The sequence below is a fragment of the Sceloporus undulatus genome, chromosome 4 (genome assembly GCF_019175285.1).
Source record: "Sceloporus undulatus isolate JIND9_A2432 ecotype Alabama chromosome 4, SceUnd_v1.1, whole genome shotgun sequence".
Taxonomy (NCBI): Eukaryota; Metazoa; Chordata; class Lepidosauria; order Squamata; family Phrynosomatidae; genus Sceloporus; species Sceloporus undulatus.
This window is the reverse complement of record NC_056525.1, coordinates 71,312,483-71,334,630: the sequence shown is the minus strand read 5'-3', so window position 1 is coordinate 71,334,630 and position 22,148 is coordinate 71,312,483. Positions and strand designations below refer to the sequence as shown.

General features: G+C 41.5%; 2 protein-coding genes across 10 annotated transcripts in view; one reads left to right on the top strand and one right to left on the bottom strand.

Annotated features, from left to right (window-relative positions):
* The window catches only part of SZT2 (SZT2 subunit of KICSTOR complex), a 109,409-nt gene extending 105,101 nt beyond the window's left edge, over positions 1-4,308 (bottom strand). For all 9 annotated transcript variants that reach the window (XR_006103497.1, XR_006103498.1, XR_006103499.1 and 6 more), the window contains exon 1: positions 4,206-4,308. Coding sequence is in view for 6 of the 9 variants with exons in the window: in XM_042463011.1 (XP_042318945.1) it covers positions 4,206-4,253 (48 nt within the window). In the remaining 3 variants the exon portion in view is untranslated. The remainder of the gene's footprint in view (positions 1-4,205) is intronic.
* MED8 (mediator complex subunit 8) lies at positions 4,104-18,705 on the top strand. The gene is made up of 7 exons (XM_042463024.1): positions 4,104-4,359; positions 10,331-10,449; positions 12,375-12,519; positions 15,332-15,472; positions 16,216-16,297; positions 16,505-16,753; positions 18,065-18,705. The coding sequence occupies exons 1-7, from the start codon at positions 4,354-4,356 to the stop codon at positions 18,127-18,129; spliced, it is 807 nt and encodes a 268-aa protein (XP_042318958.1). The 5' UTR covers positions 4,104-4,353; the 3' UTR covers positions 18,130-18,705.
* Positions 18,706-22,148: the final 3,443 nt, after the last annotated feature.

The following is a 22,148-nucleotide window of genomic DNA, read 5'->3' as shown; positions in this document are numbered from 1 at the left end:
ATATTCAGGTCTGGCATGGGGGGTGTCACACAGGTGGCACCTGCACTACAGAACTAATCCAGTTTGACACCACTTAATTGCCATAGCAATCATTTGTTGTAACACCAGAGCACTCTCACAGAGAAGGCTAAATGTCTCAGAAAATGTCAAATCTTTGAATTCTATAGCATTGAGCCATAGCAGTTAAAGCGGCGTCAGACTACATCAATTCTGCAGTGTGAATGCAGCCCAGGGTGACCAGATGTCCTCCTTTTCCAGGATGTGTCCCACATTTCAATCTTGTCAAGGAAGAATTCCAAAATGTCCTCCATTCTGAGCATGACTAAGATGCATGAACTGATATTTATATGAGTGTTTTAAGCTTGGCCTCCTTTGTAGTTATGACATATGGTCAATCTGAAGTGGTGATATGTAATTATTTCTGCAGTGGGGACACAGCCTCAGTGGGGTTATTTCATCTGTCAACAGCCTTGGGCCCCTTTCAGAGAGAAAGGCTGCATATAAATTAAATATATATATATACACACACACACACACACACACACACACACAGCCCTGCCAAGACCTATTTTCCAAAAACTGATTCAATGCATCTCCCCGAAGCGAGTGCCACCTCTTTCAGTACAGAGAAGACTCTCCCACAGCAGAGAACACTTTCCTCCCAAACAGGAATTCCCATTCTATGATTCTATATGTGCAGGGTGAACATGTAAAGGAAGACAAAGCACAGCAAAATGTAGGACAGTAAAGAAAAATGTAAGGACATGACCAAATAAAAGCTAAAAAAGCAGTCATAGAAATATCAGTTCATGCTTCTTAGTCATGCTTAAAATGGAGGACATTTCGGAATTCCTCACAGAAGGCTGAAACATAGGACATGTCCTGGAAATGGAGGACATCTGGGCACCCTGCATGTGTGCCCCCATCACCACAACCCCAACCTGTGTGGTACACTTTATAGACTGAACCAGAGGTCCTCCTCTTCCAGGACCTGTTCCTACACTTCAACCTTCTGCCCAGGAGGAATTTCAGAAAGGCCTCCATTTTCAGCAGAACTAAGAAGCATGAATTGATTGAGACTGAATATTTTTTTTAGTTTTTCTTTGGTTATATCCTCCATTTTCTTCAAAGGTCTTTCATTTTGCAGTGCCTTGTCCTCTTTGGCAGTGAGGACATTTGGTCGCCCTTAACAGTGGATTATTTTGTCTGTGAGCTGCCTTGGGTGCCTTTCTGGGAGAAAGGTGACATATAAATTAAATAAGTATACAGTTGGCCCTCCACATTTGCCACTTTGACTTTTGCAGATGTGATTATTTGCAGTTTTGATTAATATGTTCTCCTTAAGAATCTCTAGGTCCTCCAGCGTAAAAGGAATAGTGGGGTGGGTTTTTTGCATTTTTTCCCACATTCACAGGGGTCCTTCACCCCTCACCCCAGCAAATGTGGAGGTACCACTGTATACAATGAACCATTAGAAAGCAAAGGTGTCACTATCTCAGTCATCAATGTGGACAGTTTTGGATTTTGGAGTATTTCGGATTTCAAAATTCCAGATAAGGGAGGTTCATTTTCAGGAAGTGGAATATGGAATGGCAACTAATGCGAAGTATTCAAAGATATGTATAGCCATGAGTCTGTAGAATCAGTATGTAGCACCTTTATCATCTGAGGAAGTAAACTGATGTCTAGGAAAGTTCATGCTGCCAACTTCTTTCTTTCAGTTCACCTCAAAGGTGCTACAAGATCACTCTACAAACTAATGCTTGCATCAAGCAAACAGGCTGTAATACTCCAGCTGTGCAATCCCATGTCCTTTTCCACCCTGGCAGCTACCATTAAGAAAGGAGGGAGCAATCTATTTCTTGTACAAGAGATCTTGTAGCAGCTTTGAGACTAACCGAAAGAAAGAAATTGGCAGCATTCGTTTGAAATGCATCTGAGGAAGTAGACTGAAGTCTATAAAACTCATGCTGCCAATTTCTTTCTTTCAGTTCGTCTCAAAGGTGCTACAAGATCTCTCTACATACCTGCAAAAGAACCTTAACACGGCACAAAGGACTAGAGAAGAGTTCTTCACACAGAGGCTGGATGGCCATCTGTCAGGGATGCTTTGATTGGGAGTTCCTGCATGGCAGCAGGAGGGTTGGACTGGATAGCCCTTGTGGTCTCTTCCAACTCTTGATTCTGACCCCAGTGAACTGTGCCCTTTAAGAGATTTTGGACAATATTCTGGGAGCTGAAGTCCAATATCCTTTGGAGACCACTGGTATATATACACAGCCCAGTTATTACAGATACTTCAGGAAAGACAATCCAGAAGGACCAGAAGTGAATGAAAGTTCAGCAGTTTATTAGCCGGCTGGCTTCAGAGAAATATTTCCCAAAGGTCTGAACCCCTGAACATAGGTGATATACCTTTTTATAGGAATTCAAACAAAGAACTTGCAAACCACACATTGATTGGACACACATAGGATAAATACTTACACCCCTTTTCAGTCATTGGATGCGAAATGTATACCTTTTCAAACCCCTTAAATCCTCTTATCAGGACTGTTTTCCCTCACTGTCCCAGCATGTCATTCCTATTTTGGGTAAATGCAGACATTTTGGCACTACTTAGGGGCAATAAACAGGCCCCAAATGCCATGAAGAGATCTCTTTGACCTGTTCTGTTATCACCCAAACAGTCCTGTTCCCAAGTTCATCCCTATCTATCCCTTCATGGCTTGGGCCCAGCTTACTTATGGAATCACCTTTCCCCAAACAATCTGCCACACACACTGAAGTTCCCTGGTAAAAACTTACCGCAGCCAGCAAAAACTAAGCTGGCGGCGGTTACCCAGAGGACCTTTTCTTCTGCAGCCCCCAAGTTATGGAGGAGCCTGCCGGATGAGATCCGACATACTGTCAGTCTTGACTGCCTTAAAAAGGTGGTCAAGACATACCTTTTCTGGCAGGCTTTCCCAGACTAGCCTCTCAGTTGCCTCCCATCAATTGCCCCTGCTTAGTTTATGATTAAAATGCATTTTTATTGTGGATGTTTATGGGTTGTGATGTATTACTGTTTTTTAATGTTGTATTATCGTTAGCCACTTTGATCAGCTTGGAGAGGCGGGATATAAATAAGTTTTATTAATTATTATTATTATTATTTCTCTACAGCCAGCAAAGACTAGGGTGGCTGCAGTTACCCAGAGGAGTTTTACACCAGCCGCTCCCAAATTATGGAATGGCCCCGTTGCAAGAAATCTGACGTATCAGCAACATTGATGGCTTTTAAAAGGCTGTTGAGGTGGATCTTTTCCGGCAGGCTTTCCCTGAGTAACTGTCACAATCCCCCCACTGATTTGGATTTAAATCGCCTGCCAGCCTTGCCAATTTCCAGGGAATTCTCCGGAATCTGGGGAACTTAATTATTTTCTTTCTGGGGATTTTGACTGAATATTCCTGTAAATATTGGGGAATTCCAGGGATTTTGGTAAAACATTCCAGGGAATATCTTCCAGGCTTGTTGGCAAGACTGTCGACTACTCCAGCAATTACCCCAAGGTGTCCTCTTTCCTATCTCTGACTGTCTTAATTGATTTTTAATCACATTTAATAAACAATTATAACTATTGCTATATGGGAAGTACTGTATTGCGTGGATGTGTTTTAATGAGGGAGGGATTGGGGGGTATTTTTATTATGTCATATGGTTTTTAATTGTTGTAAAGCTGCTTCAATCTCGTAGGATTTTTGTTGTTGTTGTTGTTGTTATGTATTTGCTGTTTTTGTACTGCATTCATTTTGTCCTCCTGACTGTCAAAGAAGGGGCTCCCTCTCAAAACAAAACCCCTCACTCAATGCAGCCTCTTTTAGTGCAGAGGAAACTCTCTCACACCTTTCTCTCAGACAGAATGCGCGTGACCGGGCTCCGCGCATGCGCACAACCGCCTCTTTGCCCTCAGCTGACTGAAGCCTCCCTGACTAAGGAAAACCTGGGAACGCCCCTCCGCGCACGCGCCCTGGGCTACCTAAGGCAGGCGCGCGCGCGCACGCACATAGATCTACACACACAAACAAAACCCAAGAGGTTTTTCTGCAAAACAAGCACAGCGCCTGTTTAAACCCCCCGCGCATGCGCAACCCCCCAGGCGAAAGAAAGGGGAGAGTGGGTGAGCGACGGTCAAACGGTCGAGGCTCCCTCGTTCGCAACGTACCTCAGCTTCTGCTCTCTCCGAGGCCGCCATAGCTGGCGCCTCCCGCATTCAACCTCCCCCGACCCGGAAGCGGAAGTAGGATGGCTGAAATTCCCTCCAGGCCTCCGTAGCGGTGGCTTTTTTATTGCCGTCTCCGGTCTCCGTGGCCATGCAGGTGAAGTATTTAGCAGGGAGGCAGGTGTGGGTTGTTTGACAGAGAGAGAAAGAGAGGAGAAGAAGAAGAAGAAGAAGAAGAGAAGGGCATGATGGGAGTTGTAGTTTGCTGTTATTACTTGCTTTCGAGTCGACTTCAATGGCGGTTCATGGTCCAAAACACACACCGCAGAACGGATCCGGTTTTTGAGACTCTCCTGGCTCAGTGCATGCTGGGAGTTGTAGTTCTCTGACACAAAACTACAGTCCCCCGAATTCCCCAGCATCGAGGCCAAGGCAGTTAAAACGGCCTCAAAGCTGGATTCTTTCTGCTGCAGTGTGTGTTTTGGAAGTGCCACGTCCCCAAGCTCCCCTGACTGAATCTATCCCTATTGCATGCGGCCTCCTCTCTTCACAGCAACCTTTCCTCATGCCTTGTCGCTTTGTCAAGCAGCATTTCCCAGGGAAGCCAGTGGCTTGTGTGTTGGGCTGTGACTCCTCTGAAGCATGAAACCAGTTGGGTGACCTTGGGCAGGTCCCACTCTCTCGGCCTCAGAAGAAGACGGTGACAAACTTCCTCTGAACGAGTCTTGCCAGGAGAAACCTGTGACAAGGTCTCTGCAGGGTTGCCATAAATTGGAAACGATTGGAAGGCATGCAGCCACAGTAAATGCCAGGAAGAAATCCCTCAGGCCTCAGCGTTTCCCAGGAGGTTGCATCTACACTGTAGGAACCATGCAGTTTGAGGCCACTTTGAGTGCTGTGCTGCTGTCTTACACAATCCTGGGGCTTATAGCTTTGCAAGGCCTTTAGCCTCCTCTGGAAAAGAGTGATGGTGCCTCACAAAACTTCTGTAGGATAGTGCCATGGCAATGAAAGCGGTGCCAAACTGCACGATTTCTACAGTGTAGACTTACCCTCAGACTTTGAAGGTGGCACATCTTTCCTTCATGACTAGTCATACATGGCTTCCAGCATACGCTGGAAACTGCGCAGGAAGGAGCAGCGCCACACACCAGAAAAGGCAATGGCTCATGCGCACTGCCCACTGCCACAGGCACAAGCCCCATCACTTGAATGGGGCTTGAGCACCCACGTTTTTTCCCTTGTGCAGGGTGTGTATGTGTGTCCAGAATGGATCCCCCGCGTGAGGGAAGGGACAACTGTACTACCGTGTTCCCCGAAAATAAGACACTCTCATATATTTACTTTTACTCAAGAAGACACAGCATGGCTTATTTTTCAGGGGATGCCTTATTTTTATTAAGTACAGTACAACAATCTACATTTATTCAAATATAGTTAAGCCATCTTCTTCTGGAACATCGTCATAACTCTCCAAACCTGGAATTCCATCCTGAATTTCTTGCAACTCCCATTTCCTTTCGAACCATTGGCCCCAATCTTTCGACTCCCTTCTTGATCCCTTCCATTCCACACTGGGCCTATCACTATGTCTTATTTTCAGGGTATGGCTTATATTGTGCAAATGCTTAGAAATCTTACTACGGCTTATTTTATGGGTATGTCTTATTTTGGGGGAAACAGGGTAGTAGTAAGAGGCAGGAGGGCCATCTGTAGCAGCAGTTTGCCTCTGTTATCAGCAGGGTGCTGGTTAGACAACCTCAGGGCAGGGTGACCAGATGTCCTCCTTTTCCAGGACATGTCTTACATTTCAGCCTTCGGTCAAGGAGGAATATCAAAAGCATGATGAAGAAGCATGAGTTTACATTTATCTTAAGGGGTTCTAGCTTTTATTTGATCATGTCTTCTATTTTGCAATACCAAAGCTAACAAAACTGCACCAGATGACAAACACTATGGCATTTGCCTGCCTCTCTTTAAAATGCCTTAAGAGCTGGTGGGAATGAGGTGAAACTCAGCCGAGAAGAAAAGAGTGGCCCCAGAATTTTTAAAATTAAAATTCCAAAATTTTACATTTTTAAAAAACCATTTTTAAAAAATATTCTTTTTAAATTTTCTTTAAAAACATTACATTTTAACCAAATATTCACTACGTATATATAAATACATTTAGGTTATGCATATGATATTGTAATCTGAAGGTATAATTTAAATTTTGCTAGTTGTTTATGTCACAACTATTAGCTTTACATTCAGTGATATATGGGAATTACAATTTACGAGTAACATTAGTGCAAAAAAGCATTACTAAGGATTCTGCATGGTGTGAAATAGGATGTCAAGGGAGGGGTGTGACACCATGAGTTACCGCACCGGGTGACACCAACCCTAGGGATGCCACTGCCATAAAGCAAGAAAAGCTCCAGTTGTAAAATGGCACTGTTAAATCCTTTCAACTACAGCAATGGATTCATATAACCAGAAATGACCTGTTATTCTCTGGGTCCCAGTGCAGTATTTGAGAAGGTATATAACTGCCTTAGCTTATATTTATGTATATATATATATATTTCTTACATGTTTATGCCAACCCAAAATGACATTTCTCTTGGGTGCTTACAATAATTAAATGTGGAAAAATTAGATATAAAATACAATTTAAAATCATAAAATGAACAACATAAGATGTGAAATGAAACAAAACTCATAGCAACCCCAACATTCAAAATATTTTCTCTTGCTTTTTCTAGCCCAGTTACCTTTTTCTTTTAACAAGATGATTTTCTATAGTTTTAGAAGGTATTCTATACATCTACTCAGAAGTGTGTCTCATTGAATTCAGTGGGGCTTACTCTTAGGTGGATGGGTATAGAATTACAGCTGCTTTTTGTATAACTTTAGATTTTCCACACACATTTTTCCATAGTGGACTGTAATGCAATAGCACCCATCAATCTTGTAAATCATCAACAGGTGTCAGCTAGGTTAGGGTACATGGCCTGCTTTCCACTATCCTGGGGAACTGTCATAGACCATACCAGCCCCCTGAACAAAACCAGAATGGCCAAAAGATTTACTTTTGGTTTTGTAAAAAACCTCATGGATGGGCTGGGGCAAAACAAGGCCTTGTTTTAAAGGTGAATTGCAACTGCTCCTGGAAACTTCCATTAGTATAGTCACCTCTCCACCCACGTCTGTCAGTTTAACTTTTGCAGATTTGATTATTTGTTGCTGCCTCCATTGCTGCCCTATGCCATTTTTATAGGGACTGCAAGCCTCACAGGACTGAGAACATGAAGCAAGGCTTGTAAGTCACTATTAAAATGGTTTAAGGCAGCAGTGGAGACAGCAGCAAGCCCTGCCAGATGCCCTGTTCTGCATTACAAGGAATCCCACTGCTTCACAGGCATCCATAGTGGGTTGAATCCGTGGACCTAACCTTTTTTGTGATTTGGGGTGCCTAGAGTGTGTGGTTTTATGGTTTGGGGTGTCTAGAGTTATTTGGTGTTTTCCCACTTTGGGGGGGCCCGGGGGGGTCCTCTGCTCCTAATCAAAGCAAATATGGAGAGCTGACTATAGTTTGTCTTTCTATTGGCTGTATCTGTGCTGTAGAAATAATGCAGTTTGACAGCATTTTAACTGCCACTGCTTAGTGATATGGAATTTGGGCATTTGTAGTTTGGGGAGATAGCCTCTGTCGAGGGCTCTGGTGCCAGAATAAACTATAAACCCCAGCATTCCATAGCGTTGAGTCATTGCAGTTAAAGTGGTGTCAAACTGCATTACTTCTGTAGTGCAAATTAGACCTACCAATGATCTTTTTTCTGTCAGGAAAAGAGATGGGGGGGGGGGGACAAACAGACAAAAACAGCTCTAGGTGTAGTTCCATGTAATTCTAACCTGTAGTCATCAAATGTGACTTGACCCTAAATATGGGAGAGTGGGAAGTGGGAGCCAGTTTCCTTGCCAAGTCACTTTGAGACAATTTAGTCTAAGACTGTTGATTACAGTATTCTGGCATGAACATTGGCAATGAGTTCATATTGCTGTTATATTTCTGTTAAAATAATTCCTCAAAGTTTTTTTATTTTTCACTGCTGTAGATTTTATAGTTTCGATGAATTTTCTATTGTTGGAATGTTTCTTCTGAGAAGATAAATTCTTAGGATTGCTCAAAGAGACAAAGACCTGAAAAACAAATGGGAAAAATATTCTCCAAACAATATTTTTAAAGTGTAAAATAGGTGATTTTCACTTATTAGAGTGATTGTTAACCTTCAGGGGTGCTGATAGGTTTTTGTATTTTAAAGTTTCAACATTTCTGAAAGTTTTACATCTCTAGGATTGTTTGGATCAGTAGTCATTGCTTTGCACTTGTTAATGTTTAGAGGTCTGTCATCCAGATCTAATGATTTTAAAGGGATCTTTTGAAGTGCTTCATAATCCACTTTGGTTTCCACAGTCTTGAATATTGCCATCTGCAGTCTTGTTTGACCCAAGACACCTGTCTCTTCAGATCTGTCATAAGTATTGTTGAACTCAAACTTTCAGCAGTTCTTTGGGGAATACTAGTAACTGGAATTCAGCAGCAGCTGGAGAGCCTCACAGATCCGTTCCCTGATTTAAAACCTTGAAGGCTGTCATAACTTTTTTCTCTATATTGTGGGAATTGTTTTTCTTCCCACTCTTCTCTCCTAATTTCTAATTCATAAGAGGGCTTTTCTACATATGGTTTGTATATGACTTCAGTAGTTTCTAGCCTATTAGTTGCTGAAATTACCATCTCCTACAGCCACACTTCCCTTCTCCCCACAGACTACAAACTCTTAAGGGTGTAGGCCATACCAGTTTTGCTATTGTAAGGTTCTTCATAATGAATGGTTAGAATTGACCAAGCATCCATATTATTGGTCCCTTATGTGTGGAGAAAATGTATATGCTGTTTATCCACAGCTGTAAAGAGAAAGTCACTTGTGTAATTTTGAACCAAAGACATGTTTTATGAGGATGTTATATGGCAGTGAGAAATTTTATAGTGAGTTTCTTTCAGCATAGTTGCTACAATCCAGAGCTGCTTAAGGTGGCAATGTTTGGAAGCAATTAAGTTGGAAAGACTTAAATTAGGATAGGATTATTGTTGTGTACCTTCAAGTTCTTTCCAATTTATGGCGACCCTAAGGCTAACCTATCATGGTTTTACTGGCAAAACTTGTTCAGAAGGGCTTTGCCATTTCTTTCCTCCAAGATTGAGAGAGAGTGACTTGGTCAAGGTCACCGAGTGGGTTTTCATGTCTGAGTGGAAGTTTGAACCCTGATTTCCAGAGCCATAGTCCAAATTAGACTACACAAAAAGCAATGCAATTAACTAAAAAAAAATTAGAAAATACAACAAATTGTGCATACCTATGGCCTACAGGAGCAAATAGGAGGAGCTAAACCCAGATTACAGGATGTCAGGACCCTTCTCTGCAGGAAATGAACGTGTCACGGTAAGTACCCAACGTTCCTTTTTACTTGGGAAGTGGTTTGTCCAAACCGCCATAGGCAGTCAGACACCCTGTGTAATCTGCATTGTGATTCTGTTGCACAATTTGCAGCATTGGAATGTAATCTGTGTTTTGAAGCACCGCAACAAATATTATAGTTGATCATCTCTCTTATGTCTTGACGACCATAACGTACAAAGCATAACTTACACATTGGGCACATACATTTTTCCAACAATGTCCCTTCAAAATCACTACAGCACATATTGACTTCCAGAGATGTCGTTGCATTGAAAGAGTGCATATAGTGTGGCCTACAGGCTGCCTGTGCTCCCAAGGCTGTTTTGGGGGCTTCCATGATCCTCATCCCGTTTTTTAAATATAGATTTTGTTTTTTTATACAACTACACCGGTGCCCACACCCCCAGTTTCACCATGTTCCTTACCACAATTCACTGTTTTAAGGCATGGGATAGGATTTCCTGGTGTGAATTAAAAAGCCTTTAGTGGACCTGAAATAGGTCAGAGGGACAAAAACATGCCCCCAAAGGTATGGAGAGGGGCATTTTTAGTGTGTGAGAGATATAACAACCCTTGAGTAGAAGAGCAGATATATTAAAGCTTTCGTTTTGTCCTTTCTAGAGAGAAGAGAAACAACTGGAACTGTCCTTGGAGGCTCTCATCAGTCAAGTGGCTGACCTGAAAAATTCCTTGGTCAGTTTCATTTACAAGCTGGAGAATGAATATGATCGTCTTACCTGGTAAGAGGGTATGACAAAGGTTATGGGGACATTCTTGCTTACTGTGGAGAGCTGAGGCAGACATTGCACAATATATAGTAACTGTAGTAATAGTAAGAGTTGCATCCAGTTCAAAAAGGATGTTTACAAGCTAGAGCATGTGCAGAGGAGGGCAACCAAAATGGTGAAAGGTCTGGAAACTATGTCCTATGTGGAGCGACTTAGGGAGCCACATATGTTTAGCCTGGAGAAGAGAAGGTTAAGAGGTAATACAATAGCCCAGTTTAAATATTTGAGGGGATGTGACATTAAGGATAGGGCCCGCTTGTTTTCTGCTGCTCCAGAGGCTAGGAAACGGAGCAATGGATGCAAGCTACAGGATAAAAGATTCCACCTAAACATTAGGAGGAACTTCCTCATAGTGAGAGCTGTTTAACAGTGGAACACATTCCCTTGGATGGTGGTGGGGTCTCCAACAGAGGTTGGATGACCATCTGTTGGGGGTGCTTTGATTGTGCATTCCTTCATGGCAGGGAGTTGGACTTGTTGGCTCTTGAAGTTTCTTCCAATTCTGTGATTCTAATTTAAAGTGTACTAGCCTTCATGTTGCATTTCAAACAGAATCCATAACAAGTTCACCCTACTCATACATATTTAGAAGATGTGGACAAATGTCACAGTCTCAGATTTGATTCTATATCAAGCTGACAAGCAAAGGATATGTCTGCATAGTTATCTGGGAGAATGTGCTTACTCCTGAGTAAATATATAGTGGATGAAATTGTTGTGCAGATATGAAACAGTGTTTTTTTAGCTACCTTTGTTTGAGGTATGATGTTGAGGAGTTCTGTAATCTGTGCAACAGTTTCTGTCTTATTTTATCCTTACTGTAAATACTGTACAGGAATTCATGAGGAACAGTTAATTTGTGAAGTCAAAGGTTTTCATGGCCAGAATCCATAATTTTGTGTGGGGTTTTCAGACTATGTGGCCGTATTATGGAAGAGTTTATTCTACAACTATTCCTGACATTTCGCCAGCATCTGTGGCTGGCATCTTCAGAGAATGCTGGCATGGGAGTGAGTGAGGTATTATATACTGTGTGACTGTTGGTTGAGAGGGAGTGATTTACACGTTAATCTCTGTGATGGTCTGTTGTCGAATGACAAGGCCTCAGGGTGTGTATATAATTAATGATCCATTGTCTGCTGGGAAATCCCCCTAACCCTGGGTGGTTTTCATTGACATGTGCTAGGTCTTGATTTTGATGCTTTTCAGGGCTGGTAGCCAAACTTTGTTTACTTCAAGGGTTTCTTCTCTCCTGTTGAAGTTGTACAGATGTTTGTGGATTCAATGGCTTCCCTGTGCATTCTGACCTGACAGTTGTTGGCATGGTCCAGAATTTCAGTGTTATCAAATAGCATTTTATGCCCAGGGTGGTTTATAACGTGTTCTGCTATTGCTGATTTTTCTGGCTGACCCAATCTGCAGTGTCTCTTGTGTTCCTTGATTCCTGTTTGAATGCTGCATTTGGTGGTGTAGCTTTGTCGGCAGCTGCACAGTATCCTCCCTAACAGTTAACAGTTAATTTATTCAAGCTTCACTTATACTGGACTAATGATGTAGAATGGGAAGGGTTTCAAATCTCCCATCCTGTTATGGAAGTTGGGTCTATGTGGCCTGTTCTCCTATGTAGTAATTCCAGCACCTTTCAGAAAGCTCTGTATAGGAGAGTCTGTGCATGCTATTGGTATAAACATTTGTTAAACTTAAAGATGTTTATGAAATCAGTCGCTGCTGAGAGGTTTGACTTTATTGATGTCAAACCTCACACGCAAAACAATGGCCTTATGTGTAAAACAATGATTTTAATGTCCCTCAGCCACACACAGTAATGCTTTTTTTTGTGTGTGCCTCATGTCCTTTCATTTTCCCATCTACTCCAGGCCTTCGGTGCTAGACAACTTTGCTCTACTTTCTGGGCAGCTAAACACCCTGAATAAAGTGCTGAAGCATGAGAAGACTCCATTGCTGCGCAATCAGGTCATAATTCCTTTAGTGCTTTCCCCAGACCGTGATGAAGAGCTCATGGTAAGGATCTCGCTTACAGCTTGCATTAGGTGACAGGTTGAGCATAGTAAAAGGCGAACACTGGGAAAATACATATAAGTAGCACAGTCATAAATCAAAATGATTCTTTAGCCTTACTAACAGCTGTCTTTAGAAGAGGATGGGAATAGGGGAGATTTTGCTTTCTCTTCAAAGGATGAAATATAAAACAGCTGTGAAACTAGGATGTTGCCTATTTATTTTATTTATTTATTTATTTAGGTATTTATGCCCTGCCCTTCAGCCCTAATGGCTCTCAGGGCGGCTTACAATTATTTTTAATCAGACAGTTCCCTGCCCTCAGACTTACAATCTAAAAGACACGAAACAAAAGGAGAAGGGAATGGTGGAGGGAAAGGGGATGAGGTCCAGTGGTTCTTCTCTCCCTCTGAGGCCTGGACCAAGGCAGATGGATTGGAGGGAGGGCTCATCCTTCTTCCAGGCTAGTCCTGATGGAGCTGGACCTGCCTGGTGAACTCCCTCTCAGGCCGGCAGATGGCAGTTATGGAGGGCAGAGTCTCCTTCCTCTCAGGCCGGCGGATGGCAGTTAAGAAGGGCGGAGTCTCCTTCCTCTACCCCCTCTGTCCCACAGTACACCTTTGTGCCATGTCGTCAGATCTATAAATGTATCAGAGTAGATAGAATGATAGAAACACAGTTGGAAGAGACCACAAGGGCCATCCAGTTCAACCATCTATCATGCATGAACGCACAAATAAAATACTACTTAAAGGCCTCCAATCTCTGCTTAAAGGCCTCTAAAGAGGGAGAGTCCACAACTGAGACTGTCCATTCTACTGTTGAACAGCTTAGATGACGCATGCCCCCAGAGTGGCCAGAAGCCTCACCAAGGCAGGAAAAGCCAACCTAAAAAAGAGTCAATTTAGATTGACTCCTGGCCGGCAGCAGCTTGAGACTGCGGCAGCAAGCCATGTGGTCACCACAGTCCTGGCCTGACTGGGGCCAGAGCAGCCTCTGGCCGCTCCTTCCAGGCTGTCTGCTTTGGCCCATAATGAACTCGGCATTCTCTAAACAGTTTACAATCTGTAAACCAATTGCCCCCAACAAGCTGGGTACTCATTTAACTGGCCTATGAAAGGATGAGTCAACCTGGAGCCCTCTGGAATTGAACTCACAACGTTGTGGCTGCAATACCGGCATTTAACCACTGTGCCACCAGGGCTCCCTTTAGGTGATATGTTGTAATTTGAATTCATTGGGTCACATCCTAGTCTCTGATGTGGCAGAAAACAGCCGTGCTTCAGCCTCTAGATTTAAAAATGGTTATCATATCACCTCTCTGTTTTCACTTCTCCAAGTTAAACATACCAGCTTCCTTAGTCTTTTCTCATAGGGCTTGTTTCTAGATAATCTACCATCTTGATCACCATCTTGTGAACACATTCTAGCTTGCCAGTATTCTTGAACTGTGGTGCCCAGAGATGGTAGGCCCCTGAGAGCTGGAATTACTACATTGCATGGTTCTATAGGTAGCTTTAGCAAAAGACTAGGATGTAACTAAATATCAATGGTGTGATGTTTGATAGTAGATGATACCATAAGATACTGAAGAAATAGAGATAATGGATTTTTATTGCTTCCCTGTTACTATGGCTCGGTACAGATGGGCCCTGAATGATGCCCTCGTCACATGCTAGGGTTGCCTCGGGGCGGAGCACCCACACGCCCCGCAACCGTAGCATGTGACTAGGGCATCATGGCTGCATAGCGCCGTATAGACGACGGGCACAGCAATGACGTCACTGCTGTGCTGCGTCCAAATGGAGCAGTGCAGCAGTGATGTGTTAGCGCCACCGCAGGCTGCTTGTGGCAACACAAAAAGGAGCTGCTTTTTAGTGCTCCTTTTTTGCTGCGCAGCAGCACTGCACGATATGATTGCTGCGGCACTGCTGCGCAGCAACGAAAGGTGGCCCCAGCCCGCCCTTTTGGGCCCGTCTGTACCAGGCCTCAAGCAAGAGGTGGAATGGACTTGAACCTTTTTCCCCACTGATAATTGTTTTTCTCTTTACACTTTTTTTTTTTAATTTGGGGAAGCATTGAAAAATTATACCTCATACTTGCAGCCTATAGTGCGGTTTTTGGCACTTTAGGTGCACTCCTGTCAGAGACTAGAGAAGATAATGCAGAGGAACACTTTTTTCTGGTCTCTGATATACTGAAAACTGACATGGTTTCTAGTTCATGTCTTTGAAAAGTGGCCACTATTCTCCAAAAACTAGAATTCTGCAAATCATGTCCTTAGGTAGACGTGGAGATCAAAGTGTGATATTATCCACAGAATATTCATTCATTTATTGTTTATTCACACAATTCACCCAGTATTGTTCCCAAAGCAATTTATAATTAGAATACTCATAAATACACATTTTATATTGCATATATCTTACATATAATTCGTATACATGTGTGTGTGTGTATGAGAATGAATTGTGTGTGTGTGTGAGCGGTATATTCATGTGTATCTAGTATTTGCTGCTACAGTCTAGATACCAGTCTCTTCTGTTCATAGACAGAAGCGGATGGAACTTCAGATGGCCTTAAGAGGTAGCTGATGGTTATTCCGTGAAAGTAACTTCTTCACTGCTTATCTTTGCTATCACTAGACAACTAAAAAACCCTACAGTACTTCAGAAATTGTGATCTTGGCATTCTGAAGCTAATTTCCAATAGCATTTATCCTCTGCAGTCCACATCAGGCCTATAAATTCAGCTTTATATTATCTGGCTCTTTTGCAAAGTGTGACTTTGAGCACTGATAGTCTTGATGTTTCAGCGGCAGACAGAAGGACGTGTCCCAGTGTTCAGCCATGAGGTTGTACCTGATCATCTACGAACCAAACCTGATCCTGAGGTAGAGGAGCAAGAGAAGCAGCTGAGCACAGATGCAGCTCGTATTGGTGCTGATGTAGCACAGGTGAGATTTCCTGTGGTTAGCCAATTCAGAATTCTTCAATTTTGATTAACTTCTCTTGCTAAATATTTGTGTAAATACCCTTTTATGTTACTTTTCAGTTCCCTGCCCTTACCTTTAATCTTTGTATTAAGAATGGCCACATGGCAGTGCAAAACAATTTTACCTGGCTCCCAGTAGCCATATGGAATAATCAACACATACACATATGGTTGTCATCAGTTTAATTTGCAAAGAAAAAAAATATTTGCCCAAGTTTACCAAGAAGGGAAATACTGCACACTTTGTTAATACTTGTCTTTGTTGTGTTGATATGTGTGTGCCTTTATATGTGTTGTGAATTTTTCTGTTCTTAACGATATTTCAGAATGCAGATTACTCCTGGATTATTTATGGGAATGTCAGTTTAGAAACAATGGGCAGAATCCTGTTGGACAGTTACAAATCCATAACCTAGAGTTGCACACTTCTGTAAATATCTTTTTATGATTAAGTAGAATTGAGCAGTATAGGATTAAAGTTTACACTAGTAATCCAGCTAGCAGATATGAAAAAGAGGAACACAGAGCCATTAAAATGATTATCTGAAGTACTTTGATTTTATATTTATCAGGTGTCTAACTTTTAATATACTTGTAACATGGTGTCTTTCTTGTCCTAAAATTTGCTCTAACTTTGTGCAGTGAGCTAACACAAGGAAGGTGACATACATTTTCTAATGTATTTTACCAATTTTATGGTTGCAGAAACAGATCCAGAGCCTAAACAAAATGTGTTCAAACTTGCTGGAGAAAATCAACAAAGAGGACCGAGAGTCTGAGAGTGGAGGTATTGTATTGGAGTAGCAGGAGTATTATAAGAGAATTGGATGGGGATGCATAATCTAGATACACTGGCCCTAGAAAGAGAGCACCAAGCGAAGAATAGTAAGAACAAAATTTAACAGGGAATAATATCAGTATGGTATTAGAACAAGACTAAACACTCAGACACTTTGATAAAGGATGGACTATACGAATATTCTTCCTCTTGCAGGCATACGGCAGAACAAGCAGACATTCAACCCTGCTGATACCAATGCACTGGTTGCAGCTGTGGCCTTTGGGAAGGGACTCTCAAACAGGCGGCCACCAGGTGTGACTGGGTCTGTGCAGTCTGGTCAGCCAGGGGGCAACAGTATCATGGCAGGTGCTTCTGCCATGCAGCAGGTACAAATGCCTGGAGCACAAAACCAGTCTCAACCCATGCTTGGAGGAGTACAGATGCCACAAGCTGGCCAACCAGGTAAACAAAAGCTCTCAAACACATTGGTGAAAGAAAGTAGAATGTAGAGGCTACTAATACAATAAAAAGAACCTAGAGTTCAATATAAGTTAAATTCTTACCTTTGAATAGGATCTACAGTTGGCCTTCGGCTTTCCCGGAGGATCCATTCCAGACACACACACACCCGCGCGAAAATGGAAGCTCACGCATATTCAAGCCTCATAGGCTTGAATGGGGCAACCCCTGCGCGTGTGGCCTGGGTGTGCATGCCATTGGAAATAGCAGAAATCACTCCTCCATGGATCTTCAAGAGCGAGGATCTCAGATCTGCGAGTTAAGGAGGGGCAACTGTATATTGTAAATTTACAAATTTCAGAGAAGCACAACTGCTCTGAGTCTCCTTCATTTGAGTCTCCTTAAACAAGCTGCATCATGTGTAGGAGGTGGCATGACAGCCTGTAACAGGATTATAGGTCTGCAAGACAAGATATTGTATGTTGCCTGCAGGAAAAGGACACCCCACTAGCTATTTTTGTACCTGTTCCCAGCACTGTCGCTCCCTAAATATGATGTTGCTTTTTTTTTTTTTAAATCCTTTTCATTCTTTTCTTCCATTCTAGAAGGAAAGGGAAAGTTCTGCTCTTTTAGTGTCCGGGGATTTATGGTGCAGAAAGGTACTCTGGAAGTGATGGGTACCTTGGCACACAAGACTGTACTTTGGTTTTTGATGCTGCTTGTCCACTAGGGTGGCAATACAATTTCCAGTGTGGGTCCTTGCCATCAGGAAATTGGCCACCTCTGGTCTAGATTTGCATAATTTTCTGGCAAGTTATGATCTTGGAGACATAACATGCTGTTGTAGTGTCAAATATGTGTGTGTGTGTGTGTGTGTGTGTGTGTGTGTGTTGCATAGCATTAAGATTATTGGTATCTACTGTACTGCCTGCTATTTCATGCCAGTTATTGGAGAACTGCAAGAGGAGGCTATTGTGTTACCTATAAGCTTTTCAGGGGTAATTTAATCAGCCACGGTATTAACAGGCTACTGTACTGATAATCTAGCCGATCACTTCTTATATTCTTACTGATTCTTCACAAGATGAGCTTGCAGGAAGTACAAATGGGAGTACAAATGGGAGAGAAATTCAGAAATGGGGGACTTAAAATACTGAAAAAGTAATTCTACCTGTCCCAGAAAATGTGTGTGAGGGAAATCCTAATTCATGTGCTGGGGATGGACTGGAGGGAATCTCCCTATCTTTCTTTGCTGACATGTAGTGGTCTTTTCTTTTATTACATCACTAAACGTATCTCTTTTCCCATTTCCAGGAAAGATGCCCAGTGGCATAAAAACCAATATCAAATCTGCTTCAATGCATCCCTATCAGAGATGAGTAGAGAGTATTCTTGCTGATGCTGGACATGTTTTCTGAGCCTTCACTTCTTCCTTCTCAGCAATAAGATTTATTGTGTTATCTGGGGTCTCAGAGAGCTAATTTGTTGACATGGTTGCATTGATCATCCAGGACACAAAAGTATACAGAATATTCTTCATACAGAGCAGCAGAGGAAGAACGCTTCTTCCTAGTTCATACTTTGGGAAGGGCACGTCTGTAAAATAAGTCATAGATGTTAAGCAAGATCTTTACTTTTTTCTTACATATATAAGATACTTTATTATTTTGGCAAGTTAATTTCTTTTGGAATTGGCACTGGATGATAAAGGAGAACGAGAAGAAAATGTAAAAGATGTACTCCTGCATATTTTTTAAAATACCCTTATATCTTTCTTTAGTAGTTGTTGTGCCTTGTAAAAAGCATTTTGTGTTTCTAGGTTGGATTGCTGTAAGCTTTTACATAGATTGTTGAATTTGTTGCCACTGAAATAGGCCATTAAATCATAATGTTTGTTCTTTGTAGTACTGATCCCAAGTCATTATTAAAATAAATAAAACTCAGAATGTCATCCAGAAGGAAGTCAGGAAGCATTAATGACAGAATTCACAGTAATGGGGGAAACACCAAGTATTTTCTACACAAATGAGCCCTGCCTTTATTTGAAGGAAAAGTTAAAATCATTATATAGTTCGTCTCATACATTCTATTGGAAAACGGGCATATTTGACCCTGGACACTGGTTCTGCAATGTAAAATCTTTGTGCTGCTTTCGTGCATCCAATACTCATTTCTATCTATTGTGGAGGGTGGGGTAGGGAATCACTTTGATGCAACAGGTTATTCCCACACCCTCTGATGCTACTTACATATTTCATTAATTTTGTTTCTTACTCAGTCTAAAATTGTGTCTATAATTCCTTCATTAACAAGTAACAGATCACACACATAAGGGTTGGCAGTCTTGTTTCATCAGCCGTTTAGAATGTTTTAAAGCTATCAGTAAGCATGTCCAGAGGAATTACCCAATAGATTATTTTAATACAATTGATTTTCATTTTTTAAAGTAAAAATCCCTCACTGAAGTCTGCTAATTGGAAGAAATGGTTAGAATAACCCCATTGGAAATTAGCACAGTGTGTTAAATAGCTGGGAAATAATAAAATGAAGCTGCATATTTGAAATTGAGTTGGAGGGATGGGAAATAATAAGGAAGTCTTACTAAGAAAAGTGACATGTGTGACATGACAAGAAGGTTATATATAATAGAGAACATGTGCAACAGCAAGGAACTGGGTGAGATAAAAATATTGATGCAACAGTTGGGGAGAAAGATAAATTTCGGGATTTTATAAATAGGCACATTTCTATACTTCTTATCAATGCACTTAAGCACTCCTCAAGAGGTTTATAATGTGTAAGCTAATTGTCCCCAACAAGCTGGGTATTCATTTAGCGACTTTAGATGATATGCAGATGACACTATACTATTATCAGAAAACATCATAGACTTGGAACAGTTACTAAGGAAGGTCAAGGAAGAAAGTGCAAAAACAGGCTTGTTGTTGAACATAAAAAATAATGACCATGGAGGATCTACATAAATTCAGTCTAGACAACAAGGAAACTGAAAAAAAGATTTCCTGTACCATGGATTAAACACTGATCAGAAAAGAGATTGCAGTCAAGAAATAAGAAGACAACTAAGAATGGGAAGGGCAGCCATGAAAAAACTAGACAAGATCCTAAAGTGTAAAAATATACAACTGAGAATTAAAGTTAGACTCATCCAATCCATTGTATTCCCCATCACCATGTACTGATATGAGAGCGGAACAGTGAAGAAAATTGATAAAAAGAAAAGTTATTTGAGATGTGATGCTTGAGAAGAGTGCTGAGAATACAATGGACAGCCAAAAAGACTAACAAATGGGTCCTAGACAGATCAAGCTTGAACTCTCCCTGGAAGCCAAGGGCCCACAGACAGGCCAGAATAAAGCTGCTTCAGGTCACTTTGGTGGTATGCTGTTTAAGTGACACATGCATCTTAAGAGGCCAGAACCTGTGCAGAAAGAGGAAGGCTGCACACCAGATGGATAGACTGAATCAGGGAGGTCATGGGCCTGAATCTTCGAGACCTAAGATGAACACTGTGGAACAAGAGGGCTTGGAGATATCAGCAGGACCACCATGAGTCGAGGTCGACCTGAGGGCAGCTAACAGCAACAATAAACTATTATCATGTTCTGTATTGTCCCTCTCCTTTTTATTCAGATTCCTCTTTTCTGTTTTTTTGTTCCTTCCTGTAATGACACTGGGGACAGGAGTCTTTTCTTCAACCACATTCTGTGAACTTAATTCCTGTATCTAATTTTCCATCGTTTCAAAACAATTCCCTGAATGAAACTTCTTATGGTTCTTTCTCCATAATACCTAGGTGCTCCCTACTGTTTGGCATATTGCTCCCCATCCCCCATTCCTAGTTGACTTGAGTCTTGTCTTCTATATTTACCATCTTAGTACATAGCTGCCCTTAATTCACATAGTGCTCTCCATCCTGCATCTGTTAACCTTGTATACACACCCATCCTTGACTACAGAAGATGGAGAACTGTTGTAGGTGGTATCACGCACTCTTTCCCCTCAAACATCTTTCCATTCCACTTTTGATATGCCAGCTTTTTTGTCTTTTTGACAGCTGCTTACAGTGGTAGAAGTAGCAGAGTCTAAGGCAGCATCTACACTGCAGAAATAATCTAGGTTGATAGCCCTTTAACTGTCATGGCTCAATGCTATGGAATTCTGGGAATTACAGTTTTGTGAGTCATTTAGCTTTCTCTGTCAGAGAGCTGGTACCACAAGAAACCACAGTTCCCAGAATTCCCCAACACTGAGCCATGACAGTTAAAGTGATGTCAACCTGGATTATTTCTGCAGTGCAGATGCAGCCCAAATTGACCAGTTGTTGATTTTTACTTGCCTGCTGTATGATTCACTGTACTGAACAGGAGCTGAGGCTCCTGTCTGGCATGTCTTCACATATGCATTCAAAAGAGCTAATAGGGAGATGTGAGATTACACAACTCATTCCCTGCTGACTGCACAATGTAGCCATGTTAATTGTACTTAAGGCACCCGAATGGCACATTTTGGATTTGTAATGCTGCATATTTTCCTGTTTTTTCCTATTAAAAAGGGATAATTCTTTCTTGCCATATACTAGTATCACTAGCAAATAACTAAATAAAGTCCTCTAGATATATTTTAAAACAAACAAAAGTATGTAGTATTAAAGTGTGACAGCTAAATTGCCTGTAGTATGCATGTTGCAGATGATTAAATCATCTACAACAGTTGCCTCTAAACTTGATCTGCAAGATGGAATACTCCAGTTAAATCTGGAAAGAAATACATTTGGCAAGCAATATTGAATAAGGTGCTTTGGGGCATATTTTGCTACTTTTTTCCAAGTTTGATTTATTTTTGTTCTTTTCTGGGTTAATTTGTTTGTTTCTATTTCTTTGTTCTTTCTTTTCGTGCAGAGATTGTTATTAATTAAAATAATGCCTTGAGGTCCTTGGAGTTGAATATCACAGTAAAAACATCAAATTAAACGAATGTATTTGTTTAGAATTAAGGCTATAATGTTTTACAACTGACACATCCAAAATAAATAACCTGTAATTTTACTTGTGGGTGGAAATGAGGCTAATATATTCCCGTGACATGTGCAATATTCTTTGTTGGTGGTTATTATCTTCTTCCACACTTTAGGCATTGAGATTCAGCCAGATTCTGGGCACTCCTCAGAATTCCATCTGTTCTCATATAGGAAAGCCTATTTCCTTGTTCTTTCTATTTTTTGGTCTGGTATCTTATCACATCTGCCTCACAGATAACAAAAACCATGATTCTCAGACTGCAGAAGACCAGCCATCCACATAAGGGATAACTCCCACTGTCACTTAAGTCAAGCAAAAACATGACTTATTTTCAGTTTTTTAGACACTGGTCTCAT